At 44.2% G+C, this 27493-nt stretch overlaps 1 protein-coding gene across 1 annotated transcript in view; it reads left to right on the top strand.

Annotated features, from left to right (window-relative positions):
- The window catches only part of TLCD3A (TLC domain containing 3A), a 72719-nt gene that overhangs the window by 21870 nt on the left and 23356 nt on the right, over positions 1-27493 (top strand). Inside the window, exon 2 of the mRNA XM_066576044.1 lies at positions 17974-18057. Within this exon, the coding sequence (XP_066432141.1) occupies positions 17974-18057 (84 nt within the window). The remainder of the gene's footprint in view (positions 1-17973; positions 18058-27493) is intronic.

Here is a 27493-nt window from a genome sequence, read left to right as displayed (position 1 = left end):
AACTGTACGTCCTGGCATAGAGGTACTTAGTGTACAAAATGTATGCCCTGAGGACAGCGCAAGATCATAAGAGATCTTGCGCTATCCATTAGCGGGAGCCGGCTGTTACAAGTCAAGTTCTGAATTTTTATGAAGTTTTAAAGAAAGAAAAAAAACCCTCAAGGATGAAATGAACCACAGCCCGGGATTCTTACATAAGTGGAAAATATGAAAGGTCTGAAAGAGGTCAAGAGGGACGTCCTCTTCCCAATCATAATTATTTATTTTTTTCTTTTAAAACTTCATAAAAATTCAAAACTTGACTTGTAATAATGTTGCCATCTAATAAATGGTGCTGCATCTCCTTCCATGTGCAGGTTGAAGGAGAGATAAGACACATCATAAAACTGTCCTGAGCTCAGTGGACTGATTAGGGATTTATGTCTCCGCTCAGTTTGTCTGTTGTTTTAAGTTTTGAGTGCAAAACAGTCCCAAATTTCTGTGTGTGAACATTTATTTAGATCAAAAAGAGCGTGTTCCCCTCTCCTCTGTTTCTGTATGTTATAATTATGTGCCATCCAAGCTAGTTTTATTCATTACCCTGATGAAGGGGGCGAGATATCCCTGAAAACTTGCTGTAACATCATGTATTTTTGTTAGCCATTAAAAGGTATCATATCTACAAGATTACTTGTTTTGGCTCATTGAGAACGATCACACATTGCTCTACCGGCTAACATGGTACCAAACCTTTTTTTCGTTTTACGTCATTAGTGACGCAGCATTCACTGCCTAGCAGGGTATGCTGAGCGATTGCACACTGTCTTGTCGTGAGTGTTCCTATACTATTGTTGCGAGATAGTGCCATTCTCTGCAATAGCTCAGCATAGGAGTCTGCATTTCCTGCCAGCCAATCAGAGACAGTGCTTTCAGGAGGCGGGGATTTTTCAATACGATGTCAGAAGAGAAGCTGAAGAAGAGTGCCGGGGGCCTGCTAGAAGACACGCCGGAGATGACAACATTAGGAAGTCCAACTGACATTTGTGTTAAAAAAAACGCAAGTGGGTAGGAGCCCTTAGGGAAATATATCACACATGGGCAATTGAGAAAAGATTACTTAGGCTGCGTTCCCAGACAGCAAAAACTGCTTGCTGCTGGAACCACATCCAGTTGTGATGGCTGCACGATATTGACGATGATATCAGCAAGACTGGGTGGCTATTGGAAGCCGTGGCTAGGCGGAGTTACAGCTGTAAGCATTTTTTGTTGTGTGGGAATGCGGCCTCAAACATGTAAAATCCTATTAGCAAGTAGAGAGGACAGCCATGTATTCATGTTCACACAGGACGTCCCGTCAATCATCGAGGGAGAGAGCTCATTATATTGGGAAGCCCTCGGGGAGCAGTGATTTACAGCACCTTCTGATTTCCCCATAAAACTATATATATATATATATATATATATCTGCTCAGCTCCTCCTGGTCTATAGCTCGCTGCCTGTAGATCCGACATTGTTTACTGTTACACATCCTCTTCACATGTCACAATGGAAATGAGCCGTGAAGTGAAAGAACAAAGTGCAGCATTTTTCTATTGCGCTCCTCTCTTTGGCATGCTGGTCTGAATCCGTCATTGCTTTATCTCTGGAGAAGATGATAAAGATATGATGGAAACAACAACTGTTAGCGGCTGTACAAACCTGTGGCGGACATTGTTGCAAAAGTGCACTAAAAAGTGTATCTGCACATAATTTCATGTATTTATATTTTTGCTTAGTTATATAGCACATACATAATCCTCAGTCATCACTGACATTGAGCTCTGTCCCCATTGGGGCTCACAATCTAAATTCCAAATTAACCCCTTAGTGACTGCCAATACACCTTCTTTACGGTGGTCACTAGTGGACTTTAAATCTGTTCATACATCTATTTAAGGCAATGACTTGGCTGACTATTGACAGCCAGGCTCCTGCTCTAACAGACAGGAATGGAGAAACTTCAGATATTGGTGGTTTAACCCCATACTTGCCACAAGCAATAGCAACTGCAGCATGTATGCAAAAGACAGGTAAAGGGGCCTGTCAACCACCGGCACCCTACAATGTGGTTGCAAGGTACCAATAGGTTCTCATGGCAGTTGGACAAAAACTGGAATGGCTTGAACAAAAACTGCAATAAAAAATACAAAAGGCGCTACTATAGTGATGGAAAAACTCTTCATTTTATGAGAAATCATATTACAGTTTCAACACTGTGGTCTACCACAGCCAACCAATGAAGGGGAAATCAGCCAACCAAGGAAGGGAAGATGTTTTTAAAATGGTTTGCATTTTAAATAGTTTTATTTCAGATTTTAGCTTTCTGAATTTAAAAATTAATATTTTATACTAAGGAGAATATTTTTTTTATTTTAATACTATTAAAGATGAGCGAACTTACTCGGTAAGGGCGATTTTGCAATCGAGCACCGCGATTTTCGAGTACTTCACTACTCGGGTGAAAAGTACTCGGGTGCGCTGTGGGTGAGCGGGGGGTTGCAGAGGGGAGTGGGGGGTAGCAGCCCTCTCTCTCTCCCTCTCCCCCCCACTCCCCGCTGCAACCCCCCGCTCACCCACAGCGCACCCGAGTAGTGAAGTACTCGAAAATCGCGGTGCTCGATTGCGAAATCGCCCTTACCGAGTACGTTCGCTCATCTCTAAATACTATCCTTACATTAGTACACATAAAAGAATAATATTATAACATTGTGTCCTTACTATACGTGGGAGATCACGAGCAGTGATTGGTGGAGATCACCGCTGTAGCAGGTGCCCAAGTTTTCCCACTCCACACAATGTTTTAAATGTCCTTTTGTTTCTATACTTCTGTAAGCAGCCTGACGAAGGAACCAGTTTGGCTCCATAACGCATAGCCTGAGGTTAAATAAAGATTGGAGGCCTGACAAAGGCCTCCGTGTTTGCCATGTAACTCAGCTTACTAAGCCCCGCCTCCCACAAAGTCAGGTAGGCTGATGTCATAGGATTAGTAGAAAGCACTACATAAATAATACAGTGTACTATCCTAGAGATCAAGTAATCACATCATCAAGTCCTCTTAAAGGTCTAAAAAATAGCACCAAAAAGTTCAATAAAGTTTAATTTTACAAAAATACACATTTTTCCCGACATAAACCCTTTTTAAATGGATAAAATACCAAAACAATGTTTTATGTAGCAGCACAAAATACGTATTACTGTGTTTGTAACGATCCTGACAATTAAAATATTATCGTGAATGCCATAAAAATAATTTTAAAAAGTAATGCCCAAATTGCTGTTTTCCTTTTGTTTGACTCCCAAAAAATGCAGTAAAAAGCAATCAAAAACTCACATATACCCCAAAGTGGTACCAATAAAAACTGCAACTCATCTTGCAAAAAAACAAGACCCCACACAGCTCCAAACGTATTTTAAAAAAATCTATATATATAAACTTGGTATCGCAGGAATTGTGCTGATCCAGACAAAATAGGTAACATTATTTTTACCGAATGGCGAATGCTGTTAAAACAAGACCCAAAGAACAATGGCGGAATTTCTGGGGGGGTTTACACCCCCCCCCCTCCCCTAAAAAGGTGATAAAAGTAATACAACACATTATATGTACCCCAGATTGGTACCATTAAGAAAAATACAATCCCCCCCCCCAAAAAAACAAGTGCTCATATGGCTATGTAATGCATTATAGCTCTTGCAATGTGACAATGAAAATCACTTTGTCCTTAAGGCACAAAATAGGCTGCTCATTAAGGGATTAAAATATTAATGATTTTAGGGTCAGGCTTAGACTGGCCCACAGGATAACAGGTGAATTCCCTGGAGGGCCCTGAGCCAGGGTGGGCCTCTAGACTCTGACCCCCACATGAGCTGTGCACAGGATCTGCACATATTGGCTCAATTGAGTCTACCAGTTCCTTCCCGCTGCATTCTCCATATAGTTCAGTGGAAACAGGGGTATATGCAAATGCAATCACCTTTTTATTGAAGTATATGGAGAATACAGTGGAGAAGAATTTGTGGACAGGGATTTGCAAGTAGCTGTAAATTGGGTCCCCAAAATTAATTTTACTAGTGGGCCCTGGGGACCCCAGTCTGCCATTGTTTGAGGTATAGATGGAGACTAGAGTTGAGGAACCCCACACAAACACATGTAGAACATAAAAACTCTGTGCAGAAGTTTCCAAAGGTTGCTATCAGAGACTCTCGCTATTTTATACTGCCCTCAGATAGGGTGGCATAAATCTGGTGACAGGTTAAGTAGCCAGGTAATAAGAACTGACATCAATGGAAAACAACCGATAAAGGAAGGTGCATTGACTAACTCATCCTGGGACTTGTTCAGCTCTGGGGTAACCCAATTTATTCTGGGGCCAGCATCCTGTTATTAGACGACAGCCTACCTGGACTATGTATGTACCGTAGTCAGACTTGGAGTATTAAGTGCAGGTTTTGATTATACTATGATTTCACATGGCTATTTTTAAAGCACTTTGATAACCATGGCGAGCGTCATAGGTACGTCCTATTTGATTTATTGTTTAAGCTGGCAGTGTGGGGCTATATTCTATAGGGTTTAAAGTTTAGATATCACTGTTTATAGACTAGATGTACATACTAAATCAGAAACCTGTTCTCTGTGTTTACTAATTTGGTAGAAACCTCTAAGACTGGGTTCACACGGGGCGGATTTGCCACGGAAATTCCGTCCGGAATTTCACCGCGGCAAATCCGCATGCGGCCGCTAATCCCGGGATTAGCCAGCCATGTGGACGAGATTTCCCAGAAATCTCATCCACACGGGACGGCAAATCCGCTGCGACAAAGCCTGCAGAAGCCTCCGCTGCGGCGTGGATTTGCCGGCCGCAGCATGTTCATTTTTTTTTTCTTCCGCTGCAGCCGCGCTCTCCTCTATGGGAGCGCCGGCCGCAGCAGAAGAGCGAGTGGCTGGGCTGCTTCAAAACCGCCGCGGGTTTTGAAGCAGCAGTTTTCCCGGCGGAAATCTCGTGGTTTTTCGCTGCGGCCAAGCCGCGAGATTTCCGTAGAGAATACGCCCAGTGTGAACCCAGCGTAATTCTTTAATACAACATAATAGTTGGTCTCAGAAAAAAAAAAAAAAAAAGCATTTATACAAACTAAAGGGATGTTAGCCTTAAAATTATGGAAGAAACTTAGATCTTTATTAAAGTAACAAAATCATTATTTTTATGACATGTTACATTTTTGTAGATGTCGATATTAACATTTTTTTTTACTGTTTTAAATCCAGCTAAGGCCTGTTCTCATTTTAAAAGTATCTGAAAGTGGCGTGGAGAAAAATGTCCCATTATGGAAATAGTATTTTATTACTGATCCTTTGGGGAAATCTCCGCCTCCTGTGATACTTAAAGCAACACACGCCAATATAATCTGCTAATGTGGTAAGGCAGTAAGGGGTTACATAAGTTTCAGTGTGCCAGCCTTAGGGGTGCACAACCTGTGTGTTAGCACAGGATGCACCAGCCATACGTCTGCTGAAGGGGGAGCCAAAGATGGCTTGGCACTCAAGGCTTAGCAAAAATACCAATCCTAAAATTAATCCCTTAATGCAATCCGACATTAGTATGCATGGGTTGTATGTGGGTTTATGGAGTGGGCTTTGAAGCCAAGCCCATTCTATATGCAGTGAATGTCATCTATCAAACACAGCTGACACCTGGCCACAGAAGTGAGGATTGGAGATAATTCAATTTCCAGCTGTTAACCCTTTAAATGCTGCATTGAGCAGCTGACCGTATATGTTCTCCCTCTGTCCCCCAAATGTCCCTTTTTTGATGAGAGTGCAGGATGCCGTTCGATTTCCATGTTAGCATGGGGCCTTGTGAAATCTCCCAGGGCTGTCAGGGAATTTGACCTATTAAGCCCTGCCTATGGCCGGGTGGAGGTAGTGATAGTCTGACCACCCTCTCACCCTTCAGTTACAGATCCAGAAAATGAGTTTGCTTCAGATCAAAATGGTTGGTAAACTATAGAATATAGTCATAAATATATAGCTAAAAACAATTTCATTATGGCAGGCACCCCATCCACCCCCAATACACACCCCCATCCACACACACACAACACAAACTACCACCAAATAAATCATGTCACCTCTGTATCAGCCATGCTGTAATATAGAGTCAGCTAAGGGATTTTGAGTTGAAAAACTGTTTGACACGTGTTGAGAGGTCCCCGCCCCTCGTACCTGTAAAAAAATAATTACTGTCTAAACAATTTAATTGTGTGCAATAAAAAAACATGGCCACTTGCTTCATAAAACCTTGCAAATCTAAGGCCTCATGTCCACGGGGAAAATCAGGCCCGCTACGGATTCTACATGTAGAATCTGCAGCGGGTGCCTCCTGCGGACATGAGCGCTGAAAATAGGAATTTAAAAGAATTTACTTATCCGGAGCGGGCGAGGAAAGTCTTCTCTTCCTCACGGCCGGATCTTCTTTTTCGGCCGGCGGATGAACTTGTCACGCCGGCGGCACGTCGCCGACGTGCCGCGCGAATGCGCCGGGCACATCCGCCGAGCCGAAGCAAGAAAGATCCGGCCGTGAGGAAGAGAAGACCTTCCCCGCCCGCTCCGGGTGAGTAAATGCTTTTAAATTCCTATTTTAGGTCTCCCGCGGATCCGGACGGCTTCCATAGGCTTCAATAGAAGCCCGCGGGAGCCGTCCCCGCGGGAGACCCGCACGAAAATGGAGCATGGGCCAGATTTTTTCATGCTCCATTTTTTTTTAAATCACTTTTATTGACCATCCACGGGTATTTATCTACCCCGCGGGTGGTCAATGCATCCCTATGGGGTGCGGATCCGCGGGCAGGAGAAGAGTTAAAATCTGCTGCGGATTTTAATTCTTCTTTTGCCCGTGGACATGAGCCCTAAGGAGTAAAAAACTATACTTAGTCAAGTGCTGCTCTAGGCCTTGAGGACAACCGGATTGAGGATGCATTTATACAATCAGGGGCCTTAACAACAAGGGCATGTACACTCCACACTCTGTTGTAAAAGTTCAGAAGCACATTATTGGAATCCTGTAAGAAACCCGGGACTCTCCAAACGAGAGGCTACAAGAGAGAATCAAACCACTCACACAGCCTCTCATTTTGAGAACCAATCCTGAAAACTATTAGCTGCGGCAGGGAGGGGGCATATATTTTATGTATTTCTGGCAATGCATATATCTAATATAATAAAGCCTACAGGCTTTTACTTGCACCACACTTTGACCCCTTGCGTGACCTTTGGTGGATGATTTTGGTGTCATTAGATTTGTGACATCCTCATCACCATCGTAAAATCCTAAAATTTGAGTTTGATACATTGAGTGACCAATCAGGCCGGGTCAAAGTTCCTATGTTAAGTCTAGCGGCGCGGTTGTGCTTCAGCCAACAGCACCGCTAGGGAAAGTCAAGCATTGCTAAGCCACGTTCACATTAAGTGCTTACCAGTTTGACTTTTGCCTTGTCCCCAAAATGTGGAAGACCAAGCCATGAACGGCGACCAGTTCAAGCCGAATCCTCGGCTGCACAGTTCTTAAAACATTTAGAACCAGTTTGCGTAGCGGACATCGGGTCAATCTAGTTATAGAAATGACAGGATCTTCTGTAAGCATATAATCAACTTGTTTTGGTTTAAGACCCCCAATGACAGTCCATATTGTAATGGCTGTCTCAATTCTTTTTAAAGGGGTATTCCAGGCATTTATTATGATCCTCCAGCCTGCAGTCAATTTAGCAGAGCCAGATGTCCTCCTCAGTGACTAGAGCTGGAAGTGTAATAGAAAGACTTTGTTCCAATTGAAATCAATTGCGAAGCCTTTCTATCATACTTTCAGGTCTGACCGTTATTGTGGACATCCGACTTTGCTGTAATGACAGCTGGCTGGAAGATCAACTGATCAGCAAGGATCCAGAGCAGCGAACCCTGCCGATCAACTATTGATGAATTATTCTGAGGATAGTTCCTCAATGGTAAATGCCTGGAAAACCGCTTTTAAAGGGAACATGTCATCATAATTGTGCCTCATAAACTACATTATGGGGCTAACACATGAGGAAACATTACAAAGCAGCCTGTAATAAGTATCCACATTTGACAACATAGATACCATTTGTGTCCTGGTTTTCTGAGGACAGGCTGCAATAGTTCAGTCCTGGAAGACCCCTTTAAGTGTATGTGAGTATTGCCAAAACTACAGAGCTGTGGCTGCTACGCAATGAAGAGTTGCTATGTAGAGGGAGATCCTATAACATTACCAGGTACTCGTCTAAAAAACATTTCTAAGCACACTTCTCTTGACAACTGTAATGCTGTGAGAAGTTCCCGTTTAAATTCATACTAAGGCAGGCTGCACACAACCAGGTTTAAATTGCGGAATCCACGATCGTCTACCGCGTTGGTGATCTGTGGCATTCTGTACCAATTCAATCAATGGAGCATCCGTATGTCCACTCACATGAGTGGACAGCGACTGTGATCTTCCGCTCGCAGAGGAAAAACCGCAGCATTCTCCATTTTCATGCGGGCTGTATGCGAACAGCTTCCATTGGAGGCAGTCCAACCCACAGCCCTTCCGCATTTAAAGGGGTTGTCCCGCGAAAGCAAGTGGGGTTATACACTTCTGTATGGCCATATACATGCACTTTGTAATGTACATCGTGCATTAATTATGAGCCATACAGAAGTTATTCACTTACCTGTTCCGTTGCTAGCGTCCTCGTCTCCATGGATCCGTCTAATTTCAGCGTCTAATCGCCCGATTAGACGCGCTTGTGCAGTCCGGTCTTCTCCCTGGTGAATGGGGCTGCTTGTGCCGGAGAGCTGGTCCTCGTAGCTCCGCCCCGTCACGTGTGCCGATTCCAGCCAATCAGGAGGCTGGAATCGGCAATGGACCGCACAGAGCCCACGGTGCACCATGGGAGAAGACCCACGGTGCATCGTGGGTGAAGATCCCGACGGCCATCTTGCTAAGGTAAGGAAGAAGTCGCCGCAGCGCGGGGATTCGGGTAAGTACTAAACGTTTTGTTTTTTTAACACATGCATTGGGTTTGTCTCGCGCCAAACAGGGGGCCTATTGAAAAAAAAACAAAAAACGTTTCGGCGCGGGACAACCCCTTTAACATTGAGGAAAGGTTGCAAGACCCGCTCCATCGCCTAGAAAGATAGGATCATTGCGGGCAAGATAAACATTTAAAAAACAAACAGACCTGTACTGCGCATGTCTGCCGGCTTCGCCGTCTGGACCATCCGCAGTACAGTAGAAGACAAGACATGGCAGATACGCGCAGACGCCAGCCGGACACAGGGTTGGATTCTGCTGCAGCATCCCGCATTCGGAATTCGACCCGTTCGTATGCAGGCGGCCTAAAATTTATGAAAATGTTCCTATTTCCTTGAATGCCAGGTGACCTATTGTACTACCCTATTGTAGGTTTTTTTTTTTGCCAACTACCAACTTGACAGAAAAAGTTCTCAAAAACTTATAGTTACTGGATATATACATGTATACTTTTTTGGGGGGTGGCGGGGGGTGATATATTTAATGGCCTTTTATATCTATGTACCTTTTCTTTTCACAATTACAGCATATTTTTAAAGTAAGACTTGGAACAAAACTGATGCACTGTATCATGTATGGTCAAGGATGTGTTCTTTGTATCGCCCCTCAATCTCTTTGCTTGATGAAAGGCTGCCTTCCTTTAGTCATGCCACTACAGATGTTCTACAGCAACAAAACATATATGGAACATAGGTTACTTACTGCTGTAGAACATCTTTGGTATGTGTAAAATAAAAAATGAAGGTATAGTCACCTCTCATGGAATCCCTAGAGGCAGCTAGCATTCGCTGCTGGAATTCGATGGTGACTTCTGGATAGTCAGACAAAAGAAACACATGACAGCTGCAGTAAATCAGAGGCTGCAGTAACACCATCTGCATTCATGGCATCAGCACTCATTTTTTGGGCACCATGATGCTTGGGTATGTGACGCTGCGTACTCAGACTGGCTGCAGCGGTTACGTGCTTTGGCCATTTGATTACCCGGAAGTCACCGCTGAATACCGGCAGTGACTGTCTTCCAAGAGAGGTGAGTATACCATCGATTTTTATTTTTTGCAGGGCCCAGCTGGGGGAAAGGTTTTCACATAACGCCTTTAACCCCTTAGTGACAAAGCCTGTTTGCGCCTTAGTGACGGAGCCAAATTTTGGAAATCTGACATGCGTCGTTCAACGTAGCATAACTCCGTAAAGGCTTTACATGTCCAAGTGATTCTGACATTGTTTTTTCGCCACATGTTGTACTTCATTTTGGTTGTAAAAAGAGACCGATATAATTTGTGTATACCAAGTACCAATATTGGAAAAATTTTGAAAAAATTGTCATTTTTTCAAATTTTCAACTGTAATATCTCAAATATGTCCAAACATACTGTACAAATTTTTGATAAGATATATATTTCCATCTGTTTACTTTATTCTGAATGCACACTTGAGAAACTTTTGTGTTTTTTTAAACTATTTAGAGGACGTACAAATTTAACATTACTTTTCAGCATTTTGAGGAACACTTTGTTTTCCTGCACCAAGCCAAGTTTGCAAAGGCTCATGAGTGTCAGAATAATAGATACCCCCCCCAAATAACCCCATTTAAAAAACTACACCCTTTAATGTATTCACTGAGGGGTGTCATGAGTATTTTGACCCTACCAGTTTTTTTCAGGAATTAATTCAATTTAGAGGAGAAAAAATAAAATTTCATAGTTTTGCAAATATGTCATTTTAAAGACATATTTTTTTCCTATATTGCCCATGAAAATGAGGATTTACACCCCAAAATGGATACCCCCATTTCTCCCGTGTTCAGAAACATACCCATTGTGGCCCTAATCTTATGTCTGGATGCACAATGGGACCCAAAATGAAAGGAGTAGTCGGTGTCTTTCAGAACATACATTTTGCTTGAAGACGTTTTAGACCCATAGCACTTTTGTAGAGCTCTTTAGCGGCCAAAACCAAAGAGAACCCCCACAAATGACCCCATTTTGAAAACTAGACCCCTTAACAAATTTATCTAGGGGTGTACTGCCCATTTTGACCCCACAGTTTTTGAATGAATTCAAGCAAAGCAAAAGGAAAAAAATGTGATTTTCGTTTTTTTGGCAATTCTGTCGTTTTAAAAACTGCTTTTTTTGTACAGCACACACATGAATGAAGCCATGCACCCCAAAATGGATACCCCTGTTTGTCCCGTGTTCAGAGACATACCCATTGTGGCCCTAATCTTATGTCTGGATGCACAACGGGGCCCAAAATGAAAGGAGTAGTCGGTGGCTTTCAGAACATAAATTTTCCTTGAAGGCGTTTTAGGCCCCATAGCACTTTTGTAGAGCTCTTGAGCGGCCAAAATCAAAGAGAACCCCCACAAGTGACCCCATTTTGAAAACTAGACCCCTTAACGAATTTATCTAGGGGTGTACTGCCCATTTTGACCCCACAGCTTTTGAATGAATTCAAGCAAAGCAAAAGGAAAAAAATGTGATTTTCGTTTTTTTGGCAATTCTGTCGTTTTAAAAACTGCTTTCTTGGTACAGCACACATATGAATGAAGACTTGCACCCCAAAATGGATACCCCTGTTTGTCCCTTGTTCAGCGACATACCAATTGTGGCCCTAATCTTTTGTCTGGATGCACAACGGGGCCCAAAATGAAAGAAGTAGTCGGTGGCTTTCAGAACAGAAATTTAGCATGAAGGTGATTTAGGCCCCATTGCCCACTTGTAGAGCCCTTGAGTGGCCAAAACGACAGTGAACCCCAACAAATGACCCCATTTGGAAAACTAGACCCCTTAACGAATTAATCTAGGGGTGTACTGTGTATTTTTACCCTACAATTTTTCAATAAATCTAAGCAAAGCAGTAGGAAAAAAATTAAAATTTTCATTTTTTTTGGCATTTGTATCAATTTAAAAACAGTTTTTTTTGTACAGTGTACATAGGAATGAATACCTTCACCCCAAAATGGATACCCCCTTTTGTCCCGTGTTCAAAAACATACCCATTGTGGCCCTAATCTACTTATAGGACACATGGTTAGGCCTGTAATGCAGGGAACACCCGTTGGATTTCAGGGCAGAACTGAATAAATTCAAGGCCCCATTGTTCATTTGTACGGAATAAAAATTGACTCCCTAAAAATCCCCCGCCCCTCCCCCACACACTCCGCGCCCGTTTCGGCGTTCCCCAAATCTTAGATAAAAGTAATAATGTGAACTGTGTGGTATTTCCGAAGACAGGGGTAATTACGGAGGCTGGTTGGGATGGGTACATGGGGCAATAAAACCGTGTATCCCCCCTCCTCTCATGCTTTTTGGGGGTCATTTCTTGACCTCAGTGGTGGGCAGGGGGTGTAAAAAGTGGCGCTCTGTGAGTCTCCGTAAGCTTGATGAGGTGCGGCGGTCTCGCACAGAAGACGCTCAACAAGCTTCTCCTGGAACTGCATGAAGGCGAGCGTTCCCGGGGCTTCTTGTAAATTGCGTATTACAGGTAGCGGTCTGAATAACGCCGGGCTAACACGGCCGTAGGTGGAATCCGCTTGCGGAGGCCCGCAGCGGATCCCAGCTGTGAGCCTGGCTGTGTCCCTGCGTACGGCCGCCTATTGTACTGCGCATAACTGCCTACTCACACGGGCAGTCATTCGCAGTACTTTTTTTAAATTTGTATTTCCCACACAGTCGCTTAGCGATGACCCGGGTACCCGCAGCCCGTACACAATGTAGTTGCGTATGGGCTGCGGGTATATCCGTGACCATGGAGCACAATGGGCTCTATGTTGTGGATATCCGCGGTAAAATAGAACCTGCTGCGTTCTCTTTTCTGCGAGTGGATTACACAATTCCGACCTGCTAATGTGAGCGGAATTGTGTAATCCAATGCGCTTCATCTGCGTATTACCGCGGATCAGACACATGCGGAATCCGTAATTCCTATCCGGTCATGTGAGACCGGCCTCAGGTAGATCGCTACCTTTTTTCACGTGACCGGGGACCGCTTAACGAGGCCACCCGTCACTGCTCCAGGCTCACGGTGACCATTGGTCGCTGGGAGCAAGGAGATTTTAAATTTCCTGTGCTCCCCGACTCCTGCGCATGTGTTCGCTGTTTTGCCGGTGGTCACATGTGCAGAATCCGGGTAAGTTCACGGAGGAAGATCGCGTCGGGGTGCAAATACGGAGGCCTCCGGTAAAAAGTTTCATCTCCTCTCACCGATCGCATCGGTGAGGGGAGATGACGCTTCACCTTTTTTTTACTTTTACGTGATCGCCATTATCCATTGGATAACAGTGAACACGTGACGAGGAACCGCTCACCGCGGCCGCCCGTGAGATCTCCAGGCTCTCGGCTAAGTTTTGTAGCCAGGAGCAGGGAGATTTTAAATTATCCTGGCAATCCATGGCTTTTGCACATGCGTCCGCCATTTTGGCGACGAGCGCGTGCGCAGAAGCTGGGGTGAGGTCCGCGGATAAATCCGCGGGCCTTAGGTACGTCATTTCATCCTCCCTCACGGATATGATCCGTGGGGGGAGATGAAACGCAAGCTTTTTTAACTTTTTAAAACTTTTTTAAAACTTTTTTTTTTACTTTTACACTTTTTTTTCCCTTTTTACACTTTTTTTTAACTTTACATGATCACTGTCATCCATTGGATAACAGTGATCATGTCCCCGGTATAATCTCTCTGTTCCTGGCTACACATGGCAGCCAAGAGCAGAAGGATTTTAAATTTCCCGGGGCTTGAGCCTGTCTCTGCACGCGCCCGATGTCAATCATCGGGTGCGCATGCGCAGACGGGGATTCGGGTCCCGGGACATCGGGGAGGACTTAGGTGAGTATTTTCACCTCCCCTTATGGATCCGATTTTTTTTTTTAACTTTTTCGCAATCGCCGCTATCCAATGGTTAGCGGCGATCGCGTGCCCAGGGACCGCTCACCGCGGTCCCCGGTAACACCTCCTGGTTCCGGGCTACCTTCAGGAGCCAGGAGATTTCAAGCGCATGCGCCTGACGTCATCGTCTGGCGCACATGCGCAGAAGACCGCCGGCGGGTCCGGCAGGACCCGATCTCCGGGGGACACCGCCGACAAGCCAGGTAAGAATTTTCAGCTGCTCTGATGGATCCGATCCATCAGGGCAGCTGAATATCTAACTTTTTAGGCACTTTTCTTTACTTTTTTGCGATCGGCGCTATCCATTGGATACCGCCGATCGCAATACCGGGGGGGACTGCCCGCATCCTGGGATGACAGCTCCATGCTGTCGGCTACCTGCTGGCACCGACAGCATGGAGCTGTCACGTCCTCAGGCCAGTGGGCATTAATCCAAAAAGGATGCATAAAACTACGTCCTCTAGGATTAAAGCCCACTTACTGAGGACGTAGTTTTCCGATGGGGCAGTCGTTAAGGGGTTAAGGGGATATGGATGGTTACACATCTGCGGCAGGGATTCTATTTGCCTGCTACGTTTGTTGAGCAGGAAAGGGGAATCCCGCGGCTGAATGGTTCAGTCTCTGGGTTGAACCGAACAGCATCAGATGGACCCCATTGACTATAATGAGGTCCACCCGCTTTCTGCCCAGATGCCTGGCTTTTGGATAGAAGAAGTGCTACATTCTCTGTATTTCAGTATTTTTAGCCCAACCTGCGAAAGAACCTCCGACAAAGATGTGAAACCGCCCTAAGCTACATAAAAAAAGGAAGTGTTATACATTTCCTTGCATAGATTATACATTATTTGTTTTTTAATCATTGATAAACCCAATGAATTTGCAATACAAAAATACCGACAAGCAGAGCTGCTACAGCTCCTTGGTCTTTCACATTGAATTTCACAATGTTTTTGCATTTTCCTATGCGGCACAGGTTGCTTTTTGTAGCTGCTCCTGTACAATGTGTATGGGTTGTGATGTTTGTGATTTCTAGTGTGGGAGATCATAAATCTAAAGTTGAAGTTACTATCTTGTTTGTGCCTGGGTTGTTATCGCTTTGTTCAGGCATTGGGTGTTTCTTGCTATGATAACATTCAGAGAGAGGTAGTTATTGTAAGGTCAAACTATATTTGTATGCCATTGTTCTTGAGCCTTCCAACTTGTGATTGCAGTGTGCAGGGCTGATTTGGCTTTACATTTCATTCACCATTTATGAACCATTTACCTTTCAGAAACATGTTATCATTAACCTTGGGCTTCCCCTTACACAGGCGTTTCTGTACAGTGTTTTCAGCGCTGCGCTAAACACTGTACAACGCTCCTATTAATTTCAATGGGGCTGCTCACACAAGCGTTAAAACGCTTTGAAAGCAACGCATGTCCTATTTTTGGCCGTTTTCAGCTGTGTGTCGCCCATTGAAATGGCTGCTGAAAACGCGGCACAACTTAGTACCACGTTTTTGGCAGCGCTAAACAGAGGTTGCTACCCTGATTTTCGGAGTGGGGAGCTTGAAACATAAGCCCTACCCTGAAAGCTACACTACGTGAAAAAAAAAGTAATATTCACCTAGCAAGTGCCTTTCGGGTCCTTTCCGCTGTTCTTTGGCATCCCTGCAGGCTTCCAGGTACTTGTCATCACAGACAGAGCATTACTTGATGGTAGCAGGGTCTGAAGACCCCGCCTCCAGAAAGGGATTGCTCTGATTGGTTCATTGAGCGCTTTCGATCTGAATAGTTACGCAACATGCACCTAAGGCTAACTTTACACGAGCAAACGCGATATAGGACCGTGAATCCCGCCCGCATATTGAGCATGCCATCCATCTGAAATCCCCAGGGATGTGAAAACAGCCTCGCATCACTTTGGAAATGCAGGGATCCTCTGGCATGGCTGTCAGCTGTGGTGGAGGATAACAAAGTCTCTCCTATTATTTTCAATGGGAGACCTGGCATTGCATTGCACGTGGTGCAATGCTGCCGCCGGCCCCATTGAAACCAATGGACGGCGCAAAGCAAGAGCATGCAGCAAGATAGAACATGCCACAATGTTTCCCGCATAGCATCGTATTGTGGTGCCATGCAGGAAAACATTGTTCATTTGTAAGAGGGGGGTCTTGTTTCTATGCGTACAGCAGAAAAAATTAAATTACAACTTTATTCTATGGGTAAGTACAATGACTTCAATACCAAATTGTTATTTTTTGCTATGTACTACTATTAAAATATACTGTTCATTTTCTGCGGTACGTACTGTAGGTTCTATTGGTACCATTTTGGAGTACATATGATTGTTTTGATCACTTTTTACTTTTCTTTACTTTTCCTGTTTGGGTGCTAAAGAATGGTTGTGCCAAATTCATGTTTGTACGACACCGGGAAGTTAGAGAATCAATCTCTCTCTCTCGCATTTTTAGAAAGCGCAGTTATCCTTAAAGTATAAGGACCCTACCTAATTTTCCATATCTCAGCTATCTGGGCCTTTGTATTGGGGGAGTGATATTGGTATTATCAGCCATAAGCACTCTGTGTGCTACTTGTAGTAGCAAAGTGTCAGAAATAGCCATTAGAAGGCTCAGTAAATGTCTGTCTGGCAGAGAAAGGGTGCCCCTGCTTGTTAATTAGGAGGCGTATGAAAAGGTTTTGCAAAAAGGAAGTGTCCCTCTCGGTTGGTAGTTTCTGAACTCCTGGGATTCTGGCACCCGGCCTGTGTGGAAGAGATGCCCTCTGTACTATAACACAAGTGTTGGTAAAGGACTTTGGTTACGCTGTTGTGATGTGTGATGGCATTAGGCCTGTTAGACAGGGCCATATATAATGTATAGTTAGAGGCCAGACAACTAGGTGTTGATTTATGTACTGGTTTACTGTCAAGTGTGAAGTGCTGTAAATCATTGCAGTGACGTAATAAAACTGGCAAGTGCCAGATATAAAGTTCTGGTTGTCAAGTGAGTTCCTGAGAGTGCCACGATCTGGGGAGGAAAGATCGCAGTCTCGAGTCGTGACTAACCCCCTAGTGTCACACACTGTATGGTTCCTCTGTATAGCAGCACTAAGGAGCTCTTTATTAGAAGCAGTGCCATTGTAATGCAGCATATGATAGAGCATGGTGCAAAAAGAACTCCATATGCCTCTGTATGAAATCAGTATGACCCCACAGGCTGTTAATGGTTTCTTATTATGGAACTGTCAGGGCAGTGGGTGTGCCATCTATGGTGCCTAAAAACCAATTTGGCTTAGGGCTAGATCCAGAGGCTGCAGCTTGGGTCTCCTGGTTTTCGCCCTTTAACCTCACCAAATGGGATATAGTCTTTGGTACTGAGAACCTCAGACCGTTATCTTAAAACTAGTCTTGGTTAAGAGGCAGCTGGCGCAACTTGGTCAGCTTTAATGTAATGCAGTGCCAGTGGGTGTAGATAGAGATATGGTAGTGGGAGGTCTGACTGCTGGAATTCCTGTGTAACCAAGAAACAGACCAAGGGTTAGGGCAGGCAGCAGAATGAATAAAGGTGGTCAATAAATAAGATGAGGTCAGGAGTGGGGAAGACAGGAAAGCTTACTGGAACAGGCATAGAATAAAACCAGTAGACCTATCAGAACGGCAGACGTCTTTGTACACAATAGAGACTAATTAATCAGGCAACTCCAGTGGGCAGCGTAGAACTAAATAGCTCAGAACTTGTTAGAATTGACCAAGGACTTTAAACTGTTTGTGCGCTGGTCCTTTAAAGGGCAGCACATGTCGTAAGGGTAGTAGTGAAACACAGCCTGGGTCAGGAAAGCATGCGGCGTCTGTTTCTGACAACAGGAGCATGGGGGTGGAAGATGTGGCTGCCAAATGAAGGGAGGAAAAAAGGTGGCAACTGAGGCCCTGGATCATGTCACTGGTTCAGTTTTACCGAATAATAAATGCACATTTTAGCTTCTTTTTCATCTTTTGTTTTTCAGAATTGTTTCCTCTGTTCAAGGAGTTCTTGCTGCTGTTTCTGGGATAATTGTTATAACTTCCTGCAAAGATGTGAAATATGATAGGTAAGTGCAAGACTACGGGGGTACAGGACATTTCTGATGTGCAGATTAATTTATCATTTGAATATTTATTTTTATCAGATTAACCCCTTAACTACCGTCATATTGTCTTTTTACAGTAACCATTCAGGGTACTTATTTTCATGCACCGTTTTCTACTGTGATACTGCAGAAGAACATAACGGTGCTATGCGCACTGCAGTCCCAGTGCCTTCGCAGATACTAACATCTTATAATGATGGTCCATGCTTGTTTTAACCACTTAGGTGCCACAGTGTTAAACACGGTATTATTGTATCTTGTCGCCACCTGGAAGCTAGGGGTTTGACAGGGCTTGGATGGAGGAACGCCCCTGTCACACCCCTAGCTCCCGATTTTTGAATTCAGTAAGTCCTAGCAGCAGCGTGTGGATTGATTTTGTGGCTGGAGGGTTAGGGGGTTAGTTTTACTGTTAGGCTTGCATTATTTAACTAAATGCTGAAGCCTTTACAGCTATAAATGTAAGCCTAATAGTAAAACTAACCTTAACCCTCCCGCACGGGCACAAAATAAATAAAATAAAATAAATAAATCTTATTGCGCAGCACTTTCAGATAATTTTTATTTATGACCCACCAAGTTGGGTACTCATTTTACCGACCTCGGAAGGATGGAACCTTGCAATCTTCAGGTCGTGAGCTTACACTCTGCGCCACACGAGGCTCTATAAATCGATATACACCCTGCTGCTGTCCCTACACTCCCTCAGTGTGGCCACTTTTTTGCAGCCACTGTGCCAGCTGTCAGCTCCATCCCGGCCGCCAATTGCCCCGGTCAGTCACTGATGGGGTCTGCTGTCCCTCTGCCTCAGCCACCGCCGCTGCCGCTCCCAGTCGCAGTCTTGGTGTGGTCCTCCTGCCGTGTCAGAATGGCACTTGGGGGATTCAACAGGCCGCCACTCCCAGCCCCGCCGGTCTCCTCTGGCGTCTGTGCCTCTGCCGCCACTCCCAGGGTCGCTGCTGTCTTCCTGCCATCTCAGAACGGCAGTGGCCAGTTTCCTCTGGTGCCTCTAGCTTTGCCCGCGCCACTGTCCTCATGCTAGGTCAGTACGGCACTTGGGGGATTACACACGCCCCCAGCCAATCACGAGCCTGGGGTGTTACTACATTGTTTGACAGCTGATACCTTGTCACCACCCCTAACTTCCAGTGGTGACAAGGTACAATAATATCCTTAAACACTGCAGCACCTAAGAAGTTTGAGAGAAAAAGAGGGCTCTCTCTGTCTGCCCATTGTCCTCCCCCCAAACCACCTCACCCACAAAGTAGTTGCTGAGGACTGAAAAAAAAAAGGTTATGTCTTAAACCCCCTGCCGTAAACAAAGAAAACTATTTTTTTCATAGTTTTCTTTTTATTTAAACAGTTCACCTTAACCCATTAAGAACCAAGCACAGTAAATTTACCACACTTGGTCCTGGGCTTTAAACCGAGTCGAGTGCATGAGTACTATGTACTAAAAGTGGAAGTATAACTTCCACTACACGAGCCAGCAGTCACGTGATCGCTGTGATTCCCTGCTACAGCAGAGCTGCAGGTTCGTAGCAGACCCTGATCAGCACTGCCAGTGACTATTGTCACTACAGGGGTTGTTTTCTCCTGTAACTGAGGCTCCTATGGATGAAAGAGTGTCAAATTAAAATCAAAAGAAAACATGTGAATGTCCCCCAGAGGTCTTATATGACATTATGGGGAACATAGATGGTAAAATAAGTAATTACATAAATAAGTAAAACAAAATTACAGAATAAAATACAAATATATACATAAAAAAGAAAATAACCCAAAGCCGATGCCAACCAAAACCGTCGCCGTATGCGCATTGTAATCCAAAACTATACATACTATATATCAAAAGGTCCGAAACTAAATAAGGAACCCATTTCCATACTTTATTTTAGCGTAAATATACCAATTAAAAAAAGAACTATAAATGTTAAAAAAAGATCATTATTTTTAGCTTTTTATCTCCAATAAAACTAAAAAACGGAAAAAAAAGTCAGTGAAAAAGTTATTAAAAATATAGCCCTATGTATCACAAGAAAAAAAACACAGCAAAAATAATTTTAGCGCTGAAGGAAAAAATATAGGACAGTTAAACCACCACAGATGTAAAATCCCTAAAAAGTGTCTGGTCCTTAACCCCTTAATGACGTGGGCTTTTTTTTTTCGTTTCCATTTTCGTTTTTTCCTCCCCACATTTAAAGAATCATAACCCCTTTATTTACCCATCTACGTCGCTGTATGAGGACTTGTTTTTTGCAGGACGAGTTGTATTTTTAAATGGTGCTATTTAATGTACCATAAAATGTACTGAAAAGCTTGTGGAGTAATCCATCAGAAAACAGTGATCATGTAAAGTTAAAAAGTTAAAAAAGTTAAAGTTTCATCTTCCCTTACAGATCGTGAGGGGAAATGAAATTATATAACTAAGGTCCCCGGATGCGTCTCCTGATTGGATCTTTATCTGCAGACCTTACCCAGCTTCGGCACATGCGCCCGTCAGCATAATGGTGGACACACATGCAAAAGTCAAGGATTGCCCAGGAAATTAAAAATTTCCCTACTCCTGGCTACCAAAGGTAGCCATGGAGAGCCTGGAGAAGTCACGGGGGGACATGGTATGCGGTTACTGGTCATGTGATCGCTGTTATCCAATGGATAATAGTAATCACATAAGTGACCAAACTGCAACCCAAAACCCACTTATTTATCGCAAAGTTCCAACATTTCAGGGGGCGGGGCTTATCACGATGTATGATTTTACCTGCTTCGTTATAAAAAGAAGAGAGCTGTTTCAAAATAGACCGGGGCCACTGGAAGCCTTTGGAGGAGGTGTGTGGAAGTGTCATATAGTATGAAACCATATGCAGATGTTTGGCTGATTTCCATTAAAAATCTACACTGATGGTGTGGATTTGGACTATTTTTTGGATGCGGAAATGCTGCGTAATTTGCCTTGGGAATATCCGCTGTGGACATTCTGCAGCATTTCCTCCACATGTAAACATACCCAAAGTCAGCTTGAGGTATGCTGCCACGTGCAGAGTGGCCTCAGTAGAAATAGTGTCCCCAATATCAGCACCAGTAATAAGAGTGACCCCCACAGTGGCCTCAGTAGTAAGTATCTCCTATATCACTATTTTGGGCCTCAGTCATAATAGTGACCCCTTTATTGGGTTCAGTAGTAATAGTGTCTCCTATATTAGCCCCAGTAGTAATAATAGTGGCCTCAGTAGTAATACTATTACTACTGGGGCTGATATAGGGGACACTTTTACTAATAGTGTTCCCTATATCTGCCCCAGTGTTAATAGTGAGCTCCACAGTAGCCCCCTGAGACCAATAAACTTGCCTCCTCTTCTTCTTCAAAGCGCCACTGCTCCTTTGCTTGGCTCTGCTGCGGGCGGAAGCATGTGCACCTGAACGCCTTCTCCTCTCCTTTTGCAGAACAAAGGAGGAGAGGTCAGGTGAGGAGGATCCTGGGTGCACACACTGCTGTCAGTGTGTGCATCCTGCAGCAGTGCCACCGTGGCACTCCGACTGGTAGTGGTTTTCATGGTGACCCACTTGGGAACCCTGGGTAAAGCAGGACACAGGGTCCCAAAGCACGACTGTCCCACCTAAGTCGGGATGTCTGGTCACCTTACCTTACAGCTTCGTGATGATGCATTCGGCCATTTTGGGAACTCTTGACTCTGAATGCACCATTATTGCAGCCTGTAACCCAGCTATCCCATAGATTCTCCAGGTCACAAACAACAGTTGCTGTAGAGACTCTTAGAAATCTCTTCCTCTAAGACCCATTAACATGTTACACGTTGTTTGCATTTTTCATATATTTACCTTTTTACGTGTACTCTATATATTTAATCACCTATATATTTTCTATTTTTTATTTACCTTAAAGGGACATATTATCTCCTACCTGCTACAGGTGATTGAACATGACACAGGTTTTTTTTGTCAAATTCAAAGGGAAAACTGCATGTCTTGGTATGAAGTTGGATGCATACTGAAGTACAGTAAGGCTCCATCTTCCTCAATGGAAATGCAGCTGTGTTTACGAGACCTTACACTGCAAACTGCAGAAATATATTTTTAAGCACAAATGGAATTAATACCTGGCCAACCAAAAATGTGTTGCCTGGGATGGGATGCTGTTGGTCTCCGAAGTTGAATAAACTTTCTACTTTTAATGTAGTGCAATCTTGTAATTACATAATGGATGTGTCAGAGTAATCATCAAAAAATGTAGGTCACAAAATAATGCAGAAACACCTTGTTTCACATAGATAGGTTAGAGCCTCTCCTACTACCAGCTATCATTTTTGATGTTATCAGTGTTTGGCTAACCTGTGCATGCCTCATTACATTTAAAAACATAATTGGAGATAGCGATGTGTCATTACTGGATTTGCATTTGGTTCAGTGTAATTCCAAGTCGGAAGAAGAGGTTGCAGGAGTGGTTGGCAAACACAGCCTAAGGGTGGCTTCACATGAACATGTTTTTGCGTATACATAGGTGCGCACCCATGTACGTGCAAAAACACTCGTGAATGCAGGTCCATGCATTGTCTTCAATGGAGCCGCAGCTGCTGCCGGTGGCTCCATTGAAGGCAATGACCTGCCGACACCCCTGAGTTGTTTTTCTGGGAAGGGCTTTACATATAAGCTCTTCCCTGAAAAAAATTTTTTTAACCCCTTAACGACCAATGACGTACCGGTACGTCATGGAGCCACGGGGCATGTATGAAGAGAGGTTGCGTGGCTACCTCTCTTCATACAGTGCGGGCGTCAGATCGGGGGTGAGATCGGGGGAGCCGTGCGGGTGTCATGGCAGCCGGGGGCCTAATGAAAGGCCCCAGGGCTGCCTTAACAGACTGCCTATGAAGCCATCCCCGTGGGGTGGCTTGATAGACTGCCTGTCAAAAAGCAGTATGACGTAATGCTATAGCATTACGTCATACTGCAGGAGCGATCAAAGCATCGCATCTTAAAGTCCCCCAGGGGGACTTCAAAGTAATGTAAAAAAAAAAAAATCAATAAAGTTTTTTCTTATTGAAAAAAAAAAGTTGTAAAAGTTTAAATCACCCCCCTTTAGCCATATCTATTATTAAAAAATCTAAATAATAAATTAAAAATATGTATTTGGTATCGCCGCATCCGTAAAAGTCCGAACTATCAAAGTAGCGCATTATTTTTCCCGCATGGTGAACGTAGTCCGAAAAAAAAAAAAGAACGCCAGGAATGCACTTTTTTAGTTACCCTGTCTCCCAGAAAAACCGCAATAAAAAGCGATCAAAAAGTCGTATGTATTCCTAATTGGTACTTTAAGAAACTACAGGACATAAAATGAGACCTTGCTCAACTACGTCGACGGAAAAATAAAAAAGTTATCGCGCGCACAAAATAATTGAAAAAAAATTTATGTCTTTAAAAAAAAAGAGGAGTATAGTAAAAAAAAAACTATACAAGTTTGGTATTGTAGTAATCGTACCGACCCGTAGAATGAAGTTATCATGTCGTTATTGTTGCCGTTTGTGTGCCGTAGAAACAAGACGCACTAAAAAAATGGCGAAATATCGGGGTTTTTTTTTTCATTTTACTCCACTTAGAATTTGTAAAAAGTTTTTCAGTACATTAAATGGTACTTTAAATAGCACCATTGAAAAATACAACTCGTCCCACAAAAAACAAGCCCTCATACAGTGACGTCGATGGATAAATAAAGGAGTTACGATTTTTTTAAAGGGGGGAGGAAAAAACGAAAATGGAAAAAGAAAAAAGGCTGCGTCATTAAGGGGTTAAAATGCACGCATTGTGTTCAATGGAGCTGCGGCTGCTGTCGGCGGCTCCATTGAAAACAATGGTCTGCCGGCATCACTGTATTCTTTTTCAGGAAAGAGCTTTACATATAAGCCTTTCCTTGAAAAAGATTTTAGTGTAAAAAAATAAATAAATAAAAAATTACTTACCTCTCCACCGCTGCCGTGACCCCCGCGGGGATGAAGAACACATCTGCCGCACGCGGCAGATGTTTCCTTCATCCCTGCTAGTTAAAAGAATTCCCTGCTGCTACATCTGCCACATCTGTGACAGATGCAGCAGAGGAATTCTTCAATTCTCTACCGCAGCTGTCACACATGTCAGCTGCAGTATAGGATTGTGCTGCCGGCAACCTCTTCAATTGATTTCAGGGAAGAGCTTTAAATATGAGCCCTTCCCTGAAAATCCAGTAAAAGTGCTTAAAAAAAAAATAGATACTCACCTCCCTTCAGCTGCCGGGGCTCAACCATGTCTTCTCCTAACGTCCCCTGCACTGTGGTGCTGATCTATCAGCAGGCGGGGATTTAAAATCCCCGGCTGCTGAAAGAGCTGAATGTGATTGGCTGAGGTACTAAGCCACTAAAATCTTTCTTTTTCAGGGAAGGGCTTATATGTAAAGCACTTCCCTGAAAAAGAATGTGGGGGGTGCCGGCAGCTCTATTGAAAACAATGCGTGCATTGCCAATGGTGCACGCATGTCCTATCTCTGCAGGCACACGCCTGTAAAGCACGGACATGTGCACACACCATGGGGAATTCAATGTTGCAAATAGAAGCAGCCACCCTAAGGGAGAGGAATGACACCTTATTCAGTTTTGCCAGAAGAACAAGTTTAGAATCATCAACACCTTCTTTACCCAGCCGAAATGGTGTCTCTACACCTGGACATCCCCAAATGGGTAGTATCGCAAACAAATCAACTGTATCTTCTGCCTGCAGAAATGGAAAGGTTCAATTTTCTCTGCAAAAATACTACCAGGTACAGACTGCGGGTCTTATGACCAGCTTCTTATTGTCAAAGTTGGGGTCAGACTATGCAAGCTCAAGCATACTGCGATATAGAGGAAATTTGCACTATGCACAGTCAAGATGAGAAACTGGTTGGACTTGTTCGAGCAAGAAAGTGGGGACCCAAATGAACTGTGGGTAGAGACAAAAGGGAAACATCACTGAAATTGCTCAAAGCTTAAAATCCATCGTTTAGCCGGAGGGAACATAACAGGGACTGTATGCTGTGTTCTCCACGGGAGTCGGAGATTACATTGTATTCTGACAGCCCGTGTGAGAACAAAGGAGCTATGTGCAGAGCTCAGACCACATGCTGTGTTCTGCAAACAGCTCCCGGGGTCCTTTTACATGCACATTAAGTTAATAACGTGTTAATGGACATTAGTGTCCATTAACACTCAATGCAAAATGGTCGCTAAAACTGTCAATCTTTCAATTGTTTGAAAGATTGTCTTTGTGTGTAAATGGTCCTTAAGGGAAGGCTGGATAAGGCATGGCGACTCGATGCAAATTCCAAAGAGAAGCCCGGAACGACAAGAACAACTTCCTGAACACCTGATGCATGAGCCTTGAATTAGCCTATAACAAGGGTCACGCCAGGGAATTATTTGCCACTGTGAAACAGCCATCGAGGACCATGATGGGAATTAAAACAGTAACCAGTAGGGTGTCAAGAAGAAATGGAGACGCTATACAGAGGAATTATACGTTGGCGAACATGGAAGCCAAGAGGATCTGGAACCAGGCCTGTGGAAAGTGGAGTGGGTAATGATACAGCTGCCAATGAGCAAAGCACCTGGCATCGATCGAATTCCTGCAGAGCTGCCCATACCAGTCGCAAGAGCTACACTTGCAACACTATGGTAGACAATCTGGAGGACCTGCACATGACCAAAGGATTGGTAAAAATCAGTTTTCATCCGATTGCCAAAGAAGGGAGATGTCAAGGACTGAAAGATCACACTGATTCCCCACGCCAGCAAGGTGCTTCTGAAAATCATCCAGAAGCAATTGGGCAATATCCTTGACCAGAAACGTCCTGATGTTCAAGCTGGATTCTGCAAGGGCAGAGGTTCCTGCAACCACATTGCAAACCTGAGGTGAAACAGAAGAAGCTCTATGTTTCATTGATTATACCAACGCTGTGTTGAGTATGATAAGCTTTGGAAAGCACCGAGGGAGGTAGGAGTACCAGATGGCTGATCACGTTGGCCAGGTCCCTCTACAGCAATCAAGAAGCCACAGTGAGAACCAGATGCTGGGATACAGAATAGTTCAAGATCAAAAAGGGCACAAGACAAGGATACATCCTCTCTCCTTTTCTTTTCAACCTCTATGCAGAAGTGATCATGAGGCAGCTGGGCTTAAATGATGAGGGTTTGGGTTGAAAATAGGTGGAAGAACCATCACTAATCTAAGATACGCAGTTGATATGACCCTGGTAGCAGAGGCAGCAAAGCATCTAAAGACACTGATCCTAAAGTTAAAAGAAGAAAGTGAGAAGATGGGACTTCACTTGAACATCAAGACAAAGATCATGACCACTGCCAACAAGGAAGTCCACATAAAGGTCAACAATAAGGAAATTGGAGTGGTTAATAGTTTCATATTCCTTGGGTACCTCATCAATTATAGTGGCAGCTTGACAGGTGAGATAAAACATCGTTTAACACTGAGGTATATGGCAAAGGTGTTACGATCATGTGGGCAAACTAAGCACGGGGCCCACACGATTGTGACCAAAGGAGGACTGGGTATGCACACGGGTTTCTGGCAAACTGACCCTGTGCTACACGGGGGATGACAGTGCCCTACCTAAGCGGGGATATTGCCTCAATAAGGGCAGCCCAGCGGTCTTCAGATCTGGGCCCTAGCTGATCCTAGGAGCTACGCACCAGAACAGGACACATACACAGGCCACATGACAGGGACTGAACCACAGGACACACAGAGCCAGAATATACAGCAGCCACAATGCAAACACTTATAGCAGATGATAAGCTGAATATAAAGGCGAGGTGTTAGTTCGTACATTAGCCAATGAACTTAAGCTGCAAGCCCCGGCAAAGCCCCTCGTATCTTGCAGTCCCTACACTAGCAAGACACATCTACTAGAGGGCCCTAGGGGCCAACCTAGCGCAGACATAGCAAACAAACTCAGCAGACCAAACTGACACAAAATAAATGTACAAACGGACATGAACCACAAGGCAGCCCACTCTACTGACATATCGTGCACAGGACTTACCACTACGGCCCTGATGCGGACGCCAGCCAGTCAGCAGGAGAAGGAAGTACACACTGGTACCTCCCGCACCGGGGTCTACAGCAAATTACGTTCACTGGGCGCACCTCGCCGCAGGAGGGAACCCGAGACAGGAATACAAACTGCATAACGCAGAAGGGGTAACAGACAGAGATGGAACTCAGACACAACATGCATGCCACCAAAGTTGTATGGAGCCACCATACCCACCGTACAAGGGGAAGGACTGCCAGAACACCTATCTAGCTATAAGGAAAATTGTGGCCGGCGTCACCAGCTCGCACCACGCACACAAAAATC

Source organism: Eleutherodactylus coqui, chromosome 1, assembly GCF_035609145.1.
Source record: "Eleutherodactylus coqui strain aEleCoq1 chromosome 1, aEleCoq1.hap1, whole genome shotgun sequence".
Classification (NCBI taxonomy): domain Eukaryota; kingdom Metazoa; phylum Chordata; class Amphibia; order Anura; family Eleutherodactylidae; genus Eleutherodactylus; species Eleutherodactylus coqui.
This window is presented reverse-complemented; position numbering and strand designations above follow the sequence as displayed.